Consider the following 22,647-nt stretch of genomic DNA (forward strand, 5'->3'; position numbering starts at 1 on the left):
AAGGCTTGTTCTGACACTGGCTGAAAAAGCCATTGTTTTTTTTTTGGCATCTGTCTGAAGTGTAAGAAAACATTATAGAGCATTGATTATTTTTTTAAATGATTTAACAATAATTGAGTTATATAATGTCTCCGCTGATAGTGTTATTTGTAAATTACTTTTATTACATTTGAAAAGATTATGTAGATAATGAGAAATTCTCAAAAGGTCTAGTACATGTCTTATATACATATCTATATATACGTATCTGTAGTATATCTTTTTAGTTAAGCTTGAATTACTGACAAAATTGAAATAGATTCATTTGATTGATTAGATGAGAGAAATTATACAATTAAGTCATCAATTAACCCACAGAAATCGTAATTAAATGTAATCTAAAATCAGTAGTCAAAAAGTGATTAAAAATGCGATTTAATATACACTTGCTAATATGTGCTTTTGGAGTGAGACTAAAATTAATAAAAAAAAAAACTGTAGTCTGGCTCTGTGTAGTGATTGGCTAAAGCACTGCTGTGAATGATCTGCCCACTGCTGGTCACCTGTCATTGGCTGTTCATGAGATTCGTGGGGTGGTCTAAAAAAAGAAAAAGCAGTTATTGAAAACAAACAAATAAAACTTTGTTAAATAAGACATGTTCACCTCTCTGAATTCTCGAACTGAAATACGATTACCTTTCTTTTTTCCTTTATTCTTTTTAAAACAAACTCTAATAAACTTTGTTGTCTCTATACCCTTCAAACTAAAACAATTTTATTATTTAGCCTTGTATTTCCTAATCATAAGTCTCTCTCTCTCTCTGTGTGTGTGTGTGTGTGTGTGTGTGTGTGTGTGTGTGTGTGTGTGTGTGTGTCTCACCACAGACAGGTGTCCATTTTTGGTCTTGACCACTAGCAGGTCTGATCCACTAGTGAAGTCTACAACTCCCTCCTTTCCCTTTGCTATGGCAAACCTGATACTGGAGAGTAAAGCATACACAGTTGGAAAAGTGTAAATATGCATATACATGTTGCATTTAAGTTTAGTTTAAAGCAAGTACAACAACAATGACGAAAACAAAGATGTTTTAAAAAACTACTATTCAAAAGATTTAGTTCTGTAAATGTTTTCGTAAGAAGTCTTTTAAGCTCACCAAAGTTGCATTTATTTTATCAAAGACATAGTAGTGCAGTGAAGAGCTTCTCAACTCCAACCCTGGAGTTGCTCCAACCCTGATCAAAGACAACTGAACAAGCTAATCAAGGTCTTCAGAGTTACTAGAAAGTTATAGGTAGGTGAGTTTGATCAAGATTGGAGCTAAACTCCACAGGAAAGTTGAGCTCGAGGGCCCTGACTTACTTTATCTTTAATCCTGTGATGGTAAATCTGAATTTTCAGCATCATTAACTAACTCTATTCTTCAGTGTCACATTATCCTTCAGAAATAATTCTAATATGCTGATTTGCTGCTCAAGAAACATTTATTGTTATTATAATTATTACCAATATTGAAATCTGCTTAATATTTTTTGTAGAAACCATGAAATAATTTTTTTTCAGAATTCTTTGACAAATAGAAATCCAAAATAACAGCATTTATTAAAAATGTTTTGTAACATTATAAATACTTAACTGTCACTTTGCTGAAAAATGCATTAATTTCTTTCAAAAAAGTAAAATTTTATAGAAAAAAAAATTTGAACGATAGTTCAAAAAAATCATCAGCTCAAGGCTTTTTGAATCAGATTCTTGCCCACAGATTAATGCAGCTTTTAACAAATCAAGTACATTCCACATTGACAGTGAAGTAAGCTGTGTGCCCCTGTGGGATTGTGCCCTTGTCCCTCTAGAGCATTCAGACACCCCAATGTACAGACGGGGACACACACACACACACACACACACACACACACACAAACACACCTGTCCTGGCTGATGTTGACATTGTGTATCTTGTCTGCCATGATGGCCAGCTTGGTGACTGTCTCAATCACATGATCGCATTGCAGCACCAAGTCACCCTGGAGGACAGAAGGCCAAAAGTCAAAATGACACAACAGAGCTCCAACTGCACAGCCAAGACAATCACAGAGCATGATAGGACTTCTCTCACCTTCTGCTTACTGTCAGTGGTGGGAATATGCAAAACAAAGAATCCGTCACTGAGGGAACTGACAGAGATACCTACAAAATAATACAAAGTAATATTGTATAGTACTGCAAAGTGTTAACCAGTGTGAGGTTAATGGTGTGCTGGTAGTTTGACACTGATGAGAATTTATGGGTTGAGTACTACGGAAGAGTATGATTACCCAAGAATTAGATACGGTGAAAAACAGGAGTATGCAACTTTAATAAGTCTAGTTGTCATACAGTATTGTTAGGCAACAATAGAGAGAGCTGTATTACAGTAACATTACCCAGCAATGTGCCGTATTCGATACGTTGTTTGATTTTTGCTTCCTGGACCAGCACAGCAGATGAAGCAGTCAACAGCAGCTGCCGCACACGTGCACGGAAACCATGCCTATCGTACTTAGTGACCGCTATACCATACTGAAAAAGAAGAGGAGAATATACGATATGATTATCAACCCCTCCAAAATCAAAAAAAAAAAAAACCACAAGTATGAGATTCATTTTATTTTCAATATTAATTTAATAACTTTGACTGGCTCATTTCAAGGTCAAGGTAACTTTATTGTCCCCAAGGGGCAATTATTTGTACAGCCAGAGGATAAACACAATGACAAAACACACAGCAATACAGCAGAACATAAATAATACCCACAATCTCTGAAACACAATAGTAAAAAAAAAACTTTTAATACTGATCATTTTTTGTTTTAAGTCTGTTCAGTAGGAGCCATTTATAAATTTTTGTTCACATTGGCTCACAACCACATACTTCCCTACTATATAGCAGGCAAAAAGTCCGAATATGCATTGCACATTGAATTGAATACAATCCCCCTGGAGCAACCTGGCGGTGGAGGAGATCAAACCAGCTACCTTTGCTTCCAAATTCAGTGGTTTAGCCCACAACACCACACAAGTAATAAAGCTATAGCAAAAATTTGCATGTAATTGTAAACATGAAATGTAATGCAGACAACGTTTTAATCTGTTTAAATGTTTTACAGGTAGAGCAGGCACACGAATGTTTGGTGTAAACATAGCGGCAGCCAGATTGACCCCCTACTCTTGCTTAAAGGTTGTGGGGTTCAGGAGGCCATCATCATGGTCTTCCTCATCCTCTAGCGCATCAATATCCCCATTGAGAAGAGCGAGACTGTGAAGCACAGTGCAGCATGCAACAACCTCAGGCACAAAGGCAGTGCTGACCTCTAAGGCCTTGAATAAAATAGATTGCCAGTGTGTTTTCAGCATGCCAAAGGCTTGCTCTACTGAGCTTCATGCATTCCTCCTTTGTGCAGACATTGCAAACGCTGAGGAAAACCGTACTAGGTAGGGTTGTCGAGTTACTGATGCAATCAGGTGTTAGTGCGCATGTCGCTGTTGCGCTTGTTATTATGTTGTAGGTCAGATGATAGTCAACATGGCAGATGAATGTCCGGATCACGTTCATACTACACACATTCAGGCTATTTACAGTAGTATGTTCTTTTTTAGCACTCGCCAAGTAAGAACTTGTTGATATTAAGCACCTGCTCAGTATGCGATTTAGGCCATTTAGCCATTGTCTAATGTTTGTTTTCTGGAGTCTGTGTGTTCCCTCTACAGGGGAAACAACAGGACAAAGTCACATCTTCAATAGGAGCACAAAGTCTTCTTTATCTTATTTGATATTTTTTAAGTTGGCCTCTTTTCATTTACAGTTTAAAACTGCTTTGCTGTTTATATTGTATTTTTAATCAGTTTATTTTAAATATTGAAACATTTGAAATGGATATACAAACTTCAACTCAACCTATACTACATGGAACCCAATTACCAAACAAATAAGCATCCAAAAATTCCCCAGTTGGTGAACTTCGCTATACTTCGTTAAGCACTACGCTATGTTTTAATAGTCACTGCATATACATTTATATGAAATACACTCAAAGATTAAGCATTCCCCCCCCCCCCTAAAAAAAAGAATACAAACACATTTACCTTCACCTTGTTGTCATTTCCAAGAGTTTGCAGCACTTTGAGATTGATTTCTTCAGTCTCTGTGGTAAGAAAAATGCGTCATGGACTATCTGTATTTTGTTTGTGTTTGTATGTGTTTTTTGGATAGATGTGTTTTCATATGTGTAAATATTACCTAGCCTGGTGGCTACAAAGAGTTTGGGAACACTTCGAGGGTAGCAGTCCTTCTGACCACTAAAGATCGCACTGGCTACCACCTTCTGTTCCAACTGCAGACAGTGAGAAAAGAGAGTCATGTTCATCCATTTATGTGTGTGTTTGTGTGCAGATTTGCTCTTGCATGAATGCTGTACCTGCTTCTTCCACTCTGGCTGGATTCTCCTGCAATAGTCATTGACCAGGTTTCGTAGGCATATTCTGTGAAGGTGCTCAGATGTCTGCAGGAGAAAACAGTTTTACATACAGTACACTACCATTCAAAAGTTTGGGGTCTGAAAGATTTTTTTATGTTTTTGAGAGAAATCCCTAACGCTCACCAAGGCGGCACTTATTCAATAAAAAATACAGTTCTGAAATATTACTACAATTTAAAATAACTTTTCTGTTTTACATATATTTTAAAATGTAATTTATTTCTGTGATGGTAAAGCTGAATTTTCAGCAGTCACAAAATCACATAATCCTTCAGAAATCATTCGAATATTCTGATTTGCTGCTTAAACAACAATGTTGGTAAAAGATGTACAGCTGTGCTACCATCATTTTTTCAACATTCATTGATAATTAGAAAGTTGATGAAAAGAACAGGATTAATTTGAAATGGAAACTTTTATAACATTATAAATGTCTTTATTGTCACTTTTTATCAATTTAAACGCCCTTCCTAAATTAAATAAAACGTAATCCTGAACAGTAGTGCAGTCATGACTGTACATCCTCAAAACACAGATTTCTTCATTCTCCAGTTGGTCTGATCAAACAAAGCTCAATGGCTCAAATTATTAAAATACCCATCATAGTTTTATCATACCTCAGTTAGTGAGGGCGGTGGTCTTGGCCAGCTCTTGTCAAGAACACCTTTTGGCAGATTCCGTTTCACTTTCATCAAGAAGGAGAATCGCACATGATCCAGGAAGTACTCATTTTCAGGGCAACGGGGCTCATTGCGCAGGATGAAGCCTTTGACAAACCTGTGGAGCGCAGAAAGACATAAAGAAGAAAACATTGTGATGGATTAACGAGGAAAAAAAAAAATCAATGACAAAAAAAATCAATGCAATGATCAATGTCATTCATTCACATGATACAAATATACTCATACTTGCGTATAGTGTCAGCTGCTTGTCTACGATGCCTGGCTTTCCTGCGACCTTTGACCCCTCTCCACCATGACTGGATAACAATTACTGCAAGATGAAACAGACAAACAGATTGGCTGTTGCTTTCCCTTGATATCCCTGTCTGTCTTAGCCCAGTCTATTTGTCAAGGTTACCCGCATGTCGGATCCGGTGGTACTTGGCTCGCTCCCTGTAGCCCCGCCAAGATGTCTGCAGAGTGACGGCTAAAAAAAACAATGCCGTTTTTTATTGTACTTTTAAAAAATACATAAATAATAACACTTATCAAAAAAGAGGTTAAAAAAGAGCAAATGACTACAACTACAGTACAAATAGGCGCTTACAGTAAAGGAACATCATTATCATCACAGTCTTACCAATGGTTTGTTTCTGAGCCTGAAGTGCATCCTCAGTCACAAACAGGGTCCTTGGGAAGCGGATAAAGATTTTGGACCTAAATAGAAAGCAAACTAAAATCAATTATCAATTAGTATCACCCCAGCTCTTCCACTGCTGTCCCAGAGTGAGAAAACCTCCAGCAACTTTTTTTGGTCAATATTTTCAGGCATTCTGGACAAAAAAAAAAAAAAAAAAAAACATTAAATTGATTACAAAAGATGTTTATTTCAAATAAGTTCTAAATTCTATTAATTAAATCCTGAAAAAAATCCATCATGCTATCCACAAAAATGTATACATACATACAATCAACATTGATGGTAAGAAAGTTTCTTGAGCACCAAATCAGAAAATTAGAATGATTTCTGAAGGATCATGTGACACTGAAGACTGGAATAATGGTGCTGAAAATTCAGATTTGTCATCCCAGGAATAAGTTTTACAATTGTAATTGTAATAATATTTACCAATATTGCAGTTTTACTTTATTTTTGAACAAATTCAGCCTTCGGTCAAAAACACAACAAAAATCTCACTGACCCCAAATGGTAACTTGCATGTCTGTTCTTTTCTCGCCTCTCACCTGCCCAGTTTGTATTCTTCAGGTTTGTAGTTGAGGTGTTTGACCAGAATGTCGACCCCCTCTGGGAGTTTCCCGTGCCAGTTTGGCCAGGTGTCTGGACACAGAGACTTATACCTGTGCAAGAAACAGTATAAAACAAAGTAAAGGAACCCTGGCCATTTGCTTGTAAGAAAATCAGTGTTTCTGAGAGACTGACCTCTCTAAGAATGCCTCATAGTTTCGTCTGTAGGCAAATCCAGCTCTCCTTACTCTCAGATTCTCCATCAACCCCAAATACTTCACCTGATGCCTGACCAAAACCTCATCAAATCTACCTGAAGAAACAGAGGATAGCAGACGAAGGATAGAAAACAGTCCACACAATGACAATAATATCAAAACAGGGAAATATAAGCATAATTGTTGGGGTCATTGTTGGTGTATTTATGATGTCTGTCTTTTGGTTATTTATGTCTGAGAGTTGTACCAAGACAAATTCCTATCAACTTTGCTGGCATGGCAATAAATTATTGAAACTTAAATCATTTGTGTTGGTTTACATATACAGTATCTCACAAAAGGGAGTACACCCCTCACATTTCAGCAAACATTATAGTATATCTTCTCAAGGGAAAATACTATAGACCATTTCACAAGATGTAAACAACACTGGTCCAGAAGCACTTCCTGTTTCAGTTTTTTAACACTACATAAAAGCTGGGATAAAATACAACCAACAGAACATTTAAAACTGAATCAAGAATTTAAACAAACATCTTTAAGATGTTATCTTTACATGTGAAATAAAGAAAACAGTTACAAACTGAAACAGGGAGTGTTTCTGGACCAGTGTTGTTTACATCTTGTGAAATGGTCTATAGAAATGAAACTTGGAAATATTTTAGAAAAGTCAATGTTCTGCTTGTATAGCAGTTTATATTTACTATCCTCTGAAAATAACTCAACATACAGCCATTATGGTCAAAAAAATACAGCCATTATTGTCAAAAAACTTTTTAGCTGGCAAAAAAGTACACCCTAAATGATAATGGTAGTTTGTTGTTTAACCATGCAAAACCACATGTCCTATTCATCATGTTCATGTTTTTGTCTGCTTGACAGGACCAAGCAAATTTGTGTATCTTGTATTAGAGCAATTTGTGTACAATTCTCTCATACCAACCACTGGATGTTCAACATGGAACCTCATGGCAAAGAACTTCAGAATTAGAAATGTTGCTCTCCACAAAGATGGCCTAGGCTATAAGAAGCTGGGTAACACCCTGAAACTGAGTTGCAGTACAGTGGCCAGGGTCATACAGAGGTTTTGGTTCCACTCGGAACAGGCCTCGCTAGGGTTAATTCAAAGAAGTTGAGTCCTTGTGCTGTGCGTCAGGTGCAGAAGCTGGCTTTAAAAAACAGACGCATGAGTGCAGCCAGTTTTGCTTTAGAGTTTGCAGAAGCGGAAGGTCAGATTGTCAGTGCTCAGACCATACACCGCACACTGCAATAAGTCGGTTTGCATGACCGTAGTCCCACAAGGAAGCCTCTTCTGAAGCTGAACTCACAAGAAAGTCCACAGTTTTCCGAAAGCAACCAGTCGAAGAGCATGAATTACTGGAACCTTGTCCTGTGGTCTGATGAGACTAAGACAAACTTGTTTGGTTCAGATGGTGTCCAGCATGTGTGGCGACGCCCTGGTGAGGAGTAGCAAGAAAACTGTGTCTACAGTCAAGCATGGTGGTGGTAGCATCATGGTCTGGGGCTGCTTATCATTATGGAGAAGTGGAAGAGGATCCCAGAAACAATCTGTGCTGCTCTGGTGAACTCCATGCCCAGGAGGATTGAGGCAGTGCTAGATAACAATGGTGTTCACTGATCACACAAAATATTGCCACTTTGGACACAGTTTTGACATGTTCATTTAGGGTGTACTCGCTTTTGTTGCCAGCTATTTTGACAAAAATGGCAGTATGTTGAGTTATTTTCAGAGGACAGTAAATATAAACTGCTATACAAGCATAACATTGACCACATTTACATTTATTCATTTAGCTGACGCTTTTATCCAAAGCGACTTACAATAGCTATATATGTCAGAGGTCGCACGCCTCTGGAGCAACTAGGGGTTAAGTGTCTTGCTCAGGGACACATTGGTGTCTCACAGTCAATTCGAACCAGGGTCTCTCACACCAAAGGCATGTGTCTTATCCACTGTGCCATCACCATCCCTACTGTAAAATATATCCAAGTTTCATTTCTATAGTAGTGTCCCTTGAGAATATATTCTAAAATGTTTGGTGAAATGTGAGGGGTGTACTCCCTTTTGTGAGATACTGTATATGGTCTTACCAGGCTGTTTGGCATCATTGGGTTTAATACAGCGGACATACGATGGTTCCTTAGACATCAGAATCTCCATCAGTTTAGCCAAACTGAGCTTGAACTGTGTGGCAGCCTGAGCAGAGACAAGGCGTAATTTCTTATCAAGTTTTCCACAATATGTGTCTCTACGTTTTTGCGTTTGTGTTCATCTTACAGACTCTGGTCTTCTCTGATCCATCAACTCATCTGCATGGAAACACTGACTCACAATATGGTTTCCCGATTGACAGAGCACCTGTAATGAGATACAGTGGGTTTATATAAAATATATACAATATATGTTTTCAGTCATAACATCAACCTACTGTAAACGCACTTTACCTCCTTCAGGTGTCTGTATAGCAGGTCATTATTTTTGTCCATAAATCCTGAAAAAAGAAGGGGGGGGGGGGATTCAATCAATCAAAATGAACTGTAGATGGATAGATGGATGAATGGATGTTTTCTCCTCACCGTTGACGTTGTAGTTGACTTCGCCAGCATAATGAACCAGTCTAAATTCGTCCCGCCCAATTGCCTTGCGGACCTTCCCATTGGCCATTTTATGACTAGAACATGAAGCAGACCAATCAGATTCCAGACAACTACCAAGAGACATCTTAAACATCACTCATGCTGCTCCAACAATGGAAACACAGAGCATGCTAGTGGTCCTACGTGACAAAATGAGCATGGCCTCCCAGTGTGTCCTCCAGCTTCTCCAGGAAGGTGATGTCACTGGCATCTCCACGTCTCAGGCACTCCTCATCCTGATTACAATACATTAGATTCAAATTAGTTCATTACAGCCCAATTTGGAGAAACAGAAAGAAAAAATAATAATATTCGAAAGATAAAAGCATAGACGGACCAGAATGGCGATGATGCCTTTATGTTTCTCCTCCACCAGGTCACAGATGATTTTGTTGTTGAAATATTCCACTCGCTCCCACTGGCCAGAACACAAGGAATGACATTTACCAAGGATATTAAAAAGTGAAATGTGAAAGCAGTCTGTTATGCTGAAAAAACATCATTTATTTGATCAAAACACACTAAAAGCAACTATAATGTGAAATATTTTTACAATTTAAAATAACTATTTTCTATTTGGATATACAGTACTGTGCAAAAGTCTTAGGCACTCAAATTGGTTTTAAGCCAGTTTTTATATATTTTGCTGTAATGTGTCAGTAGGAAAAATCAGTTTACATCTCTAAACATTTATTTTGCCATTAATTGTAATAATCCAGTCAGATTTTTGTATGCACAAGGAGTCTGATAGGAGCCTATATGCTCCTCACATCATTGAGTGATCGTTCAGAAATCATTTTAATATGCACAGCAAACCTTTCTTAATATTAATCCATTTTGAAAAACTCTGGTTCTGCTTAATATTTTTAGAGAGTCCTTTGTCATGAATCTTTGATTAATACAAAGCTTAAAAGGTACATCATGTATTTGAAGTAAAAATCTTTTGTAACATTATAAATGCCTTTGCTGTCACTTTTGAACAATTTTATTTATCCTTGCTGAAGAAAAGTATTAATTTCTTTCAAAAATTCTTACTGACACCAAAATTTTGAACTGTAGTGTGTGTGGCTCCGTTTCACATTTACAGAAATATAACATTCTTTTCATTTAGGGAAGTTACTTAGACATTTGCAGGATTTATAATAATAATAATATACAAATGAATATAGAACATAAAGCTAAACAAAGGATTTTGCTGCCCATAACAGAAGACACCTCATGTGCTTGCTTAATAAAAGTATGTTAAAAATATTTTCTCGCAATTTTTGTATTATTTTCCTCCAACACACTCACCACGACCCCCTCTGCCTCGTACTCCTCCTGTTCACCTTTCAGAGTGAGCTCAATAAACAGCTGCTGCAGTTTTTCATTACAGTAATTGATGCAGAACTGTTCAAAACTACAGAGAGAAAAAGAGATGAATGTCCTTATTAATTTCTTTTCACATTTTCTTATATGATATGTTTTGGATGCATTTAACTATTAAAAAATGTTCTTTTTCTAATTTATAAATTCTTCAGCAAGTCCTAAAAGTAAAAAAAAAAAAAAAAAAAAAAAAACGAGAAGGACACCTGTTGCGTTGAAAGACCTCAAATCCATATATGTCCAGCAAACCAATAATAGAAGAACATTTACTGGAGTAGTAGACTTCATCCTGTAAAAAAAAAAAATAATAATAATAATTATCTTAAAATTCACTCCACTAGAGGGCACATCAAAAAAAAAAAAAAAGAAAGAAAAAAAAAGCACACTAAGCTCCAGTTCATATCCAGACGACATTCAGACTAGCCTACAAAAGTAAACCAAGGACAGTCCTCATCAACAGAAAGGAAGAACACACCTTAAAGGCCAGAGACTGGTTTAACATCTGGACAAGCCAGGTAAAGGCACGACCATATATGGCTTTAGCCATCGAGTCCCGAGCAGAAAGTGCCTGTTCTAAACTCAAGGGACTAATCATCTGAAATCAAACACACAAAAACAACTGTGTACACAAGGCATCTACTAAAGGACCACATGTGGAGATTATAAAAGATCAAGTATTTTGAAAGCTGAACAGAGACAGAACAGACAGAGATATTGTGATATTACCTCCTCCCCTTTGGCAACAATTTTCTTGTGAGTAAGAGCTTCTTTCAGGACTGACCCGTCCACACCCAGCAGCTGTTGATAGAAAAAAAATAAGACACATTCCCTGTGTATGTTTGTAGGACATCAAGCACATAACAAGCTTGAGCAAACCTAAATAGGAGAGACAGGGGGGAAATGTCATGTCATATTGCCTTTGAATTCAAAGTTAAACTAATGCCTATTATCTCAAGGTTTCAGTCAGATGCTGTCACTCAAGCTGGTAACTGCCATTCAAAATGTTATTGTCTGTGAGGTCAAGAGGAATTGTAATACTACAAAAATCGTATCTTTAAAATGTATTATGAAAATGAATCAGTTTCTGACTCCCCAATAATGTATTATTTTAATTATTATATTGTGCATTAAAACTTTTTTTTTCCAATTACCTCCAACAACCATGTGTCATAATCTGGTCTTTCTCACATTCAGCATTACTTTATGTTAATTCTATAACTGGTACAGTAGTTTTGCCACATGTAAACATTACTTTTACAAGAAATTGTGGCAGGTACAGAACATTTGCAGTAATCTGTGACCTAAATCACATTTAACCTTTGAAAAGTATGCATCCCAACAACCCCAGGGCACTGTTCTTCACACAATAGTCCACAACCAACCTGAGACAAGTGACTCTAATGAGACTGGTATCTAATTCCCTAGAAACAGGTATAATGTTCAGACAGATATCGAGATATCACTTGAGACAAGACATTAACTCACTTCAAGCATGAATACACAGAGCTCACCTGGGACAGATATTGCAGTTGTGGTTCAGTGGTAACGTGTGTTTCTCCCTCCTCATCCTCACCAAACTGTATGTTACCCAGATGTAAAACACAGGCCACAATCTCCATCAGCTCCTTCAGAGGAAAAGGACATTGTGAGTGTGTGACCTGACTGTGATAGATCTTTAATGTCCAAAGGGTGTGTGTGTCTATCTGTGTACGTGCGTTTTCTGTTCACCTGTATCTCCTCCTCATGAAAGCCAATGATGGTGAGAGCATTTCTCACAACTTTCCAACCATTCTTATCACTGATAGAGCTCACCCGTGGACAGTTACCCTGACAGAAAGAGAGACAGAGGGTGAATCAAAAAACAAACACACCACAAACATGCAAACAATGGCCATGGGCCTGATAACGGTAAAGAAATCTGCTCTCTTTCAAGGACATATACGAACTTTTATCATAAACGCACCTTAACTAGATAATGATAATGTTGTGGGTTGGTTTTCTCCAAACCAAGTCTCTTCAAAAGTGGGTCCTCTCCACCCTCCAGCAGCTGATAGAAGATGTGGAAGTTTCTCTCACCATGGGTCTGGTGGGCCACACGGGATTTCTCTAACAGGTAGTTCAGAATGTGACCTCCGATTGGAGCTCCCTGAAAAAAAATTTTTTTTTATAATGATGCAAAAGCGGAATAACTTTGTTTTGTGTATTAAGCCGATCACAATAATCTGAAAATGCCCAAATATATGCTGCAATATTAAATATATCGGTCTTTCACTAGTGTGAACGTAACCAAAGCGCAATCAAAGTAGTTTCAAAACACGTGCATCCAAAATGAGTCCAGTGGATTCGGCTGGATTTCAGCTAACACTTGTGGTCTTTAAGGTAGAAATGGGTTTAATTTACCTTATAGTCAAACTGAATATCCATGTATTTCCCAAAACGACTCGAGTTGTCATTCCGGAGAGTTTTAGCATTCCCAAAAGCCTGTTGTGACAGAGTGAGACTGACATTTAGCATGCTGTGTAGATTACAGAGGATCCTTACAGTGTTTGGGTGTGCTTACCTCCAGTACCGGGTTGGACTGCAACAGTCTCTCTCGGATAATGTGTGTGTTGTTGCGAGTGGGACAGATGTGTGTGTAGTACTGAAGTATTTTTTTGGACGCCTCAGTCTTTCCAGCGCCACTCTCTCCCGAAATGAGAATGCACTGATCTCTTCTCTCAGTTCGTAGGGCACGGTATGCATTATCCGCCAGGGCAAAACTGAAGTCACACAGACAGATAAAGACAGTTTAATCGCAGATAGCCTAATAAAACCAGTTAAGAATTACATTTTTCAAAGCCATAAACTATTATTCATGTGTGTAAAAATTAGTTTGACGAGCAAAGTGTGTTTTCTTTATTTTATTGACATTTTTTTAGTTGAAACTGAACTGCATTTCTTTAAGTAGCCAGTAAGCTTTAGTTACAACCATGAACCATGATTTGCTTGAAACTGAGTGAAAAAAGTGAATTTTTAGGAGTATGTTAGCATTAGCCTCAAAGCTAACATATATGGACAAAAAAAAGTGATTTTCTTAAATTTCGATAACAGGCAACCACTAAATATATCAAACAGCTTGGAATAGCATGGGTGTGGGGAAGTAGTTTATGCATTTTACAATGAGACTGTGGGTGTGTGTGCGTGTGAATGTGAATGTGTGTGGAAGTGGAAAGTTGTATGTATGTTCCAGTCTCCGGAATCTCCAGGAAAGTGAGTCATACTAAGAGAATTGGCGGAATGTTCTCAGGGATTCTCATGGCCATGACACACACACACACACACACTTAACACTCACATGTGAGGTGAGATCTCATAAAAATTGACTCCTCTGTGGCGCTCCATATTCTGTTTAGAGTAAATCTCCAACTCTCTGTAAGGATTCACTGACACCAGCACTGACCCAATGTACGTCTTATAAAGAGAGAGAGACAAAGATTCACAAAGGTGGACGAAAGCAGAAAACCACATAATGTAAACTACTGTTCAAAGATTTAGGTTTTAAAAAGAAGTCTCTTTTGCTCACCAAGTCAGCACTTTTGTGATCAAAAATACATAATATTGAGAAATACTGTTACAAAATAACTGTTTTCTATTTGAATTGTATATTTTAAAATGTAATTTATTCCAGTAATGGCATATTTGAATTTTCAGCATCATTACTCCAGTCTTCAGTGTCACATGAGCTTTCATAAATCATCCTAATACGTTGATTTGCTGTTCAAAAAAACATTTCTTATTATTATCAATGGTGAAAACAGCTTTGCTGCTTAATTTTATTTTGAAAACCATCACATTTTTTGATAGTTCATGAGAAAATCATTTATTTGAAATAGATGTGTCATTGCTGAATAAATAAATACATTTAAAAAATATATTTTTTTAAAAATTACATTTAAAAAACTTTTAAACAGCATTATACTGTATATCTATACTAAACCATGTACATTTTCATATTTAGTATATTCTGTGTAATTGTAGTTAAGCTGGTGCTTGTGTATGTCTTACATAAATGAGGCCCTCTCTATACCGTCGGCGCAGGTTTTCAATGAAAGCAGCTTCGCTGTTGTAGTTCTCCAAGAGCAGGAAGTCCTGGACACCGACCCGATCTCTTGCAGAGAGAGTGCTCTCCATCACTAACCGTACACCCCCCTCTACATTAACTGCCTAGAGAGAGAGAAAGAAAGAAAGTGAAAAAAAAAACACAAAAAGAACACTGATACAAACACTTACACACAGCAGAGTCACAGTACAGGAACTGAGAGTGTGAATATGTAGACTTTTAAACGGGCACACTTGGAATCTGCGGCCACAGAAATTCAGAAGAAAGTTCCACAGATTTCCGCAGGAAATTGGAATGCACATCAATCACAAAATTGTACACATCCATGCCCCTTGTGTTTTTGTTTATTAAATGCTTTGGGTAATTAGTTAACCATTTAAACTAAGAATCTAGTACTGCACATTTTATTTTAATATTTTAACCAATTTCAGAATTTCAAATTCTGAAGATATTCCTACAAAATCAGTGCAAAAATGCACACAAAAAAGAGTGGAGATTCCCTATGGACCTGTTTATAAGTAAATACCACAGGTATACACAGCAAATGGCAGAATAAGCACAACTCAACAAAATACAAACAGCACAAATTCATGCGAGTACAAATTCCCTAAGGGTGCCATGAAATGATTTGGCATTGGTTTCTGACACACAAACACAGTTGTCTGTTTTTCAGAGTTAGTGCTACTACCTCTGCATGTGAATCCATTGGAAAATCTGACAAGACTTTAAGTGTTTGAGGAAGTGTGTCTTTGGAGTGAGGAAAAATAGAGTGTGTTTTTGTGTGTGTGTGTGTGTGTGTGTGAGAGAGAGAGAGAGAGAGAGAGAGAGAGGCAGGAAGGTCACCTGTGGAAGCTCATGCAAGAACAATAACCTGCTGGGAGTGTGAGTGGATGTTCACTTTCCTTGGCTCTGCTCCACTGTTGTTCCACAGATTCTTTCCCAATGAATTGATGATAAGGGTCACCTAAAATGCCTAACAAGATTTTAACGACTCACCAGATACCCCCTCTTAAGACACCTGCACTTTTTAAATCTTTCGTTTTGCCATTATTAAACTATTGTTCTCATAGTCTTTGTGTGTTCTTATGTGCACTTTGCAGGATGGCAAACATACTGTACACACTCAAAAACAAGCTCCAGCTGATAAATGATATCGGTCCCTAAAATGAATTCCTCTCCTCATTGTGTCCCTCATGATTTCTCAGTTCCATTAGTTGTGTTTAGTTTGGCCAAGCATATATTAATACCAAACAAGTCTATGACTGCTAAATAAATAAATAAAAACCTGAATAACTCAAAAACAACTGTTCGTTTAAAGTTTATGAGCAATTGTAGCAGTTGGATCATTTCTCCAACAAAAGGAAGGCAAGTAAAAGGGGCACTGACATAGACCAATAAAATGTAGTTCCTCAATTCTCCTCTCAGGTTCACATATGGTAGTGAAATAATCTTTTGACATGGTAAAAAAATGAATGTTTTATTTATTTATTTATTTTTGGTTGCCATATCCTGTCGCCGATTACATTCCCCTCCAGTGGACGTAGTTCTCAGAGTATATTATATGTTGTGCTCTGTCTCAATTGCATTCACATTTGTATCCTTAAGTCGTTTATTTGGGTCGACAGCTTATAAAAACTTTTATTCTGCTTTTGCTTGAAAATATGCTTGAACTAAAAGCTATTTTATTTATAAATCAAAGAACAGTGTTGACAACATTTCTGGCCAACTAAATGTTTCTCTGTGCGTGATACCTGCACGTGATTTGCGAGGTTCAGTACTGTGTGTGAGGATTATACTGGAGCAGCGCATTAGTTGATGAGCGTCTCACTGCAGCCTGCGGCGGACATCCAACCCAGCCCACATCCAAGTGTAACGTCATAAGCAATGGCCATGTCCAAATACGTCACATTGTCATTAGTGTGATTTTCCCCCCAAAACCAGTTCAGCGGAAACTACGCCCTGCAGCCGATTTTTATTGGTCATGTCAATTTTTGGAGAAGTGGTTTGGGGGCAAAAAAAACTTGTGATTCCTCATTAACTTTAAAACAGGAAGAAGCATCAAGAAGACTTAAGCCTCCTTCACATGACAAAAAACCTCAAAACCTACCTTACACCTAAAAAAACTTTAAATTGGGAACTTACATACAACAAATCAGGTTTCTGACATCACACTTGGATGTGGACAGAGTTGTATGTCCACCACAGAATGCAGCTTGCCCGCATTAGTTTAGAATGCAGATTAATTTACGTGTACAATAGGCTGTTGAAAAACAAGTGCTGGCTAATGCTAATCGTAAATTCTCTAAGATCATTATTCATGTCGGCACTAATGATGTTCGACTCTGCCAGTCGGAGATCACCAAAATGAATATTAAAGAGGTGTTTGAACTCGCAAGTACGATGTCACTTGCACTGTAATTTGCTCTGGCCCCCATCTTGTTCGCAGGAGTTATGAGATAGTTAGTAGATTGTGTTCACTAAATCGCTGGTTGTCTGAGTGGTGTCCGCAAAATAATGTAAAATTCAGAGACAATTGAAGAGTTCAGATGCAAAAGCCTCTAAGTGCCATTTGAAATTTTCTTCTAAAATGATCATTTTTATCAAGAGGCATTTAGAAGCTTTTGCATCTGAACTCTTCAATTGGAAACGTTTTTTGGGCAAGCCTGACCTGTTGAAAAGAAATGGTATTCCTTCCTCCTGGGATGGTGCTACTCTTCTCTCTAGTAATTTGGCTCATTGTCTAAGAGCTAAAACATGACAAATTTGGCACCAGGTCAGGAAGCATTTCTAGTGGCCGCACGTCACCAAGGTCAGATAAATCCCACCATATAGAGGCTCTTTCACCTAGATATCATATAGGAACCGTGTCTGTTCCCCGAATTTGGATATAAAAAAAACCCCATCAGATTAAAAATGTAATTGATGTTTAACAAATAAAAAATAGATATAATTAATACAGATGAGCAAATGATAAAGCTTGGGTTGCAGGATATTCGATCCATACTTCAAAATCACTCATAGCTAATGATATGATCTCAGATTATGATCTAGATGTGCTGTGTTTGACAGAAACCTGGCTAAAACCAAACGATTACATTACTTCAAATGAATCCACCCCACAAGATCACAGTCATAAACATGAACCTCGTCTGAAAGGCAAAGAGGGAGGTGTTGCTATAATTTATAGTAAATACAATAGAATATAGAATTTGCAGACTTTCTATCAGAGTTAGTCCTGGCTGCAGATAAAGTAGTAATTGCTGGTGACTTCAATATACATGTAGATAATGAAAAAGATTCATTGGGATTGGCATTTAAAGACACTGTAAACTCAATTGGAGCTAGACAGGACCTACTCATTGTCATAATCTTATACTCTAGATCTAATACTATCGCATGGAATAGATGTTGATGCCGTTGAAATTCGCAGCAGAGCGATGACATCTCAGATCATTATCTAGTCTCACGTAAACTTCACTTAGCCAAAGCAGCAAAGCTGACTCCGTAAAGAAAATAGTCAAATGCCGTGGTACAACAAGCACACTCGGAGCTTTAAGAGAACAGCGAGAAAAATGGAGCGTAGCTGTAAGAAAACTAAACTAGAGGTATATTGGATTTCATGGAAGGAGAGCTCGATTGCATACAGAGAGGCTTTAAAAGCTGCTAGATCTGCTTATTTTTCAACCCTATTAGAAGAAAGTAAACATAATCCTAAGTATCTATTTGAATCAGTGGCTAAACTAACGAAAAAGAAAGCTTCAAGCCCAGAAGTGTCCAAGCAACACAGCAGTAATGATGACTGTATGAATGAATGTATGTTAGACCCTATTCCGACTAAGCTACTGAAAGAGATGCTTCCCGATGTCATAGATCCTCTTCTTAATATCATTAATTCGTCTGTCTCTAGGATACATACCAAAAACCTTTAAGCTGGCTTTGATAAAACCACTTGTTAAAAAAACGCAACTTGATCCAACAGAATTAGTCAATTACAGGCCAATCTCGAATCTGCCATTTCTGTCGAAGATACTGAAAAAAGAGGTATCCTCACAACTGTGTTCCTTTCTTGAAAGAAATGATCTCTGCGAGGATTTTCAGTCCGGATTTAGACCGTACCATTGTACCATTGAGCTCTCATCAGAGTCACAAATGATTTGCTCTTATCATCCGATCGTGGTTGAATCTTTCTATTACTTATACTTGATCTTAGTGCTCCATTTGACACAATTGACCACAACATTCTTTTAAATAGAAGAAAACTATGTTGGCATTAGTGGAATTGCATGTTTTAAATCATACTTATCTGACCGTTATCAGTTTGTAGCAGTTAACAAAGAGATCTTATCTTATCGATCTCAAGTTCAGTATGGCGTACCACAAGGCTCAGTACTAGGACCGCTGCTGTTCACTCTGTACATGTTACCATTAGGAGATATCATTAGGAAACATGGAATTAGCTTTCACTGTTATACCGATGCAACTCAGCTGTATATTTCTTCAAAACCAAATGATACTTACCAATTTACAAAATTAACGGAATGCATAGCTGAGCTATTATTAGCAATCAGCTGGTTGAATGCGTTATGTTTGTCTTAATCCTCGTTGTAATGTTTTGCAAAAACACACAGCGTATGGCAGACAGCGCGCTACAAGTTCCGTGTTGACAGTGGGCATGATAAGTTGAACCAATCAGCGTAGACCGTAGACTAGGTACTGAAAGAGTTATAGGAACTACGATCGGAGGAACTAAAAAATCCCCAATTTAGTCCGGTCGGAACACGAGAAAAAAAGGGCTATAGGAACGTTAGGTTCTAGGAACTGCAAAAGTCCGTCCGGTCGGAAAGCGGCTATTGTCCGGGAAGCAGACAGACTCAAGTTCAAATCTAAACTAAAAACACATCTCTTTGGCCTAGCATACACATAACACACTATAGACTTCCTTAATTCAAGATCAGGCTGCATTCGCCCAGGCTGCAACCGGGAACACGTCCCGTAAATCCTGATGTACTTGGTACATCATAAGAACGATGGCGTCTACGCTAATATTAGTCTCTCTGTTTATCCCGAGGGACCCTCTATGGTAGACCTGCAACTGGACCCATCCCAACTCATCCTGAAGTACCAGCCTCATCGACACGACAGCCATCGGCACTGATCCTCAACAACTCGTCCCCATACCGGCATGATTACTTTCACTTCCAAACAGATGGAAATGGATAAATACTCTAAAATGTTCCGATCCAATTTGACTTGTAATGCTGCCCGAATCATACACTGTTCCTTCGTTGGCCAGAGGAGAACTGGCTTCTGGTTTCTCCCAAGGTTTTTTTTCTCTATTTTGTCACCTGATGGAGTTTTGGTTCCTTGCCACTGTTGCCTTGGCTTTTGGCTTGCTTAGTTGGGGACATTTAATAATATTCAACAATATTATTGATCTGTGTTGTATTATTTTCATGTTATCACTGTGAAGCTGTTTTGATACAATCTGTACTGTAAAAAGCGCTATATAAATAAAGGTCACTTGACTCTGAATAAGTTTGAGTACTCATATTGTATTTCAAAAGCAGCAGCCAGTGGACACCATTCCTACAGCTGAGAATGTGGGTACTGTACTCCCTGAGGGAAGTGTACAGCTTTGCTGTATAATCTGGCACTGAGCCGTTTCACTGGGCTTTTGAGTTTATGTCTCCAGCTCTTCCATATAAGGGCCGTTTTATGCTCTGCAGCCCATATGAGTGATCTCTGTCTAGCACAATAAGATAGGCAGACTGGCCTTGTAGGAAAGGTACGTGTCACCATAGCTATGCATGACATGCTGTGCATAAAGGAGTGGCAAATCAACAACAAATCCTCTGCACTCACTCAAACAATCAGAAAAATATGTTTGTAATCCACCACTTATACACAGAAAATACCAAGTGCGACATTGGTTTTCATCTTTATGAACTAAAAAAAAATCACTGTTTGAACAAATGAATAGAGACACGACACACCCACATAGGCAGATGTAATTAAAACAAGAAGTCTTACCCTGCGGCGGTACTTCATCCTTCTTCCTCTTTCTCTCTCTCTCTTGCTCTTTAAGGGAATCCCTCACTCCTGGTGTTTATGCACTAATAATCTTCAGGGTGCGTCTGACAAGTCTGTGTGTGCATCTTATCACATATGCAGGTAGTTCCTCTTGGTTCATCATGTGACACTCCAAAATCTACACTGTCACACTGAAGCACATGCATATCCATTTTCATACATGCTCACGGTCCATCCGCTACGCTTGCACATTAATAGAGCTCTCCTCTCTCTTTCTAACTAAAACAAATGTATTCGTTCTCTTCTTCTCTGTTGCTCTAGAAGTCGATGAAGAAAAAACTTTGATGACAATCTCCCACACCCAAAGCCCCACCCACAGATGATTAGTCAAAAGACCACTTTAAAAACTTCACAAACAAACCCCCCCCTCTCTCTCTCTCTCTCTCTCTCTCTCTCTCTCTCTCTCTCTCTCTCTCTCTCTCTCTCTCTCTCTCTCCCTCCTGTTAACAGACTTTCTTGCATTACTTTGTAAGTCAATCCATGTCAGACTCTCCCTCACTTTTTCCTATTTTTTTTATTAGGATCTCTTAGTTTCTATTTCCACCATCTGCCATCCTTCTTTCCCTTTGCACTCAGAAAAAAAAGCAGGGCTGAGTCATCCCTTACTAAGGAAGGGAAGAGAAAGGGGTTTCCCATTTAACTTTTGCACAAACTAACTTGTGCTAGTATAAAGCAAATAAACGGTGAGAGAGAGGGTCGGGAAAAATAGTCTAACATCTGATTGCTGACAAGACACGCAAAACGAACTATATTAAAATGAACAAAAGAAACGTCACATATTCAGCCTTCAAAACATTTTTTTCTCTACCCTCCCTTTCACTCTTTCCCTCTTCAGTCCCTCCCTCTTTTTCCTCACACGCTCAGACACATTCGTAACAAATGATCACTGAATAGCTGTCAGATGCACAAATACCATTCGTCAGCAAAAGACTATCGGTATTTGTCTCTATTTTTTGCCTGTTTTTTCTCTCTCTTAAAATGACAAACAGATGAAGCACAGAAACACTGCGAACACAGCAAAGCCTTTTAAAAGTATTTTTTTTAACAGTTACATTGGACAAGCAGTGCTTACAGAGTGCTGATATAGATTACGACAGCACTGGGACATTTCAATGTCTTTAGGGCAAGTATCCACAGAGTTTTCTCTGGGATTTCTCACACCAGGTTCAGAGTGGGCAGAGAAAAGGAAGGGGAAAAGAAGGGGGGAAATTAAAGAGTCCTCGAACATTTTTAGCAGGGAAGGGAAATTGCTGTACTCCATTCTCAACTGTGTTCTATTCTAAGCAACATGCAAAGACTGATAATTCGTTTGGAGCTATTTTAATGGACTCCATGCATACCTAATGCCTACATAGTAATGGTAGAATCGTAGTGCTATACGCGAGCATCCTGTATAGTATTCCTCCATTGCAAACTGTGGTATTAGCAAACTCTTTGTCAAATTAGCAAACTCTCTGTTATTAACAACTAATTTCATTACAATATAGTATATAGTAAACATAACATTTTAGAATATATATATATATATATATATATATATACATACAGTATATATATATACTGTATATATATATATATATATAGCGGGAGCAATCATGCAACCCATTAGCAAAGAAAAACATGACCTAGCAATTTTTGGCTGTAAATTACACAATGTTAACTTATTTTCCTTGATATTTAATTGATATCACACAGTTGTTTTACTATATGCAGGAGGTATTATACTATACAGTAGGTACAGTTGTGATTACCAGTGGCCAAATTAAAGCCATGCTGATATTCAGTACTAGAGTGAAACTGCAAGTGTGACATTGCTTA

General features: G+C 37.9%; 1 protein-coding gene across 1 annotated transcript; it reads right to left on the minus strand.

The window, feature by feature from the left end:
* Positions 1-32: 32 nt before the first annotated feature.
* myo1ca (myosin Ic, paralog a) lies at positions 33-21,120 on the minus strand. Its single transcript, XM_039650063.2, has 32 exons — positions 20,770-21,120; positions 14,685-14,843; positions 13,975-14,090; positions 13,201-13,399; positions 13,041-13,121; positions 12,604-12,786; positions 12,369-12,467; positions 12,152-12,265; positions 11,367-11,438; positions 11,116-11,235; positions 10,847-10,929; positions 10,569-10,674; positions 9,613-9,693; positions 9,420-9,511; positions 9,216-9,310; positions 9,084-9,130; positions 8,917-8,997; positions 8,730-8,835; positions 6,595-6,712; positions 6,399-6,512; positions 5,794-5,870; positions 5,572-5,640; positions 5,400-5,484; positions 5,109-5,268; positions 4,432-4,515; positions 4,254-4,347; positions 4,100-4,158; positions 2,401-2,536; positions 2,094-2,164; positions 1,904-2,001; positions 860-959; positions 33-577 (listed from the first exon to the last, which is right to left on the minus strand). The coding sequence occupies exons 1-32, from the start codon at positions 20,785-20,787 to the stop codon at positions 557-559; spliced, it is 3,138 nt and encodes a 1,045-aa protein (XP_039505997.2). The 5' UTR covers positions 20,788-21,120; the 3' UTR covers positions 33-556.
* Between the last annotated feature and the right edge of the window lie 1,527 nt (positions 21,121-22,647).

Source organism: Pimephales promelas, chromosome 4 (assembly GCF_988280905.1).
Source record: "Pimephales promelas chromosome 4, fPimPro1.hap1.1, whole genome shotgun sequence".
Lineage (NCBI taxonomy): Eukaryota > Metazoa > Chordata > Actinopteri > Cypriniformes > Leuciscidae > Pimephales > Pimephales promelas.

What these genes read in the sequence shown, in the direction of transcription:
- myo1ca (XM_039650063.2), bottom strand. An exon ending in TATGAGATCTCACCTCACAT is followed by an intron (nt 13,400 to 13,974) that starts GTGAGTGTTAAG and finishes GTGTGACTTCAG; the next exon opens with TTTTGCCCTGGCGGATAATG. An exon ending in GCAGCTGACACTATACGCAA is followed by an intron (nt 5,269 to 5,399) that starts GTATGAGTATAT and finishes TGCGCTCCACAG; the next exon opens with GTTTGTCAAAGGCTTCATCC.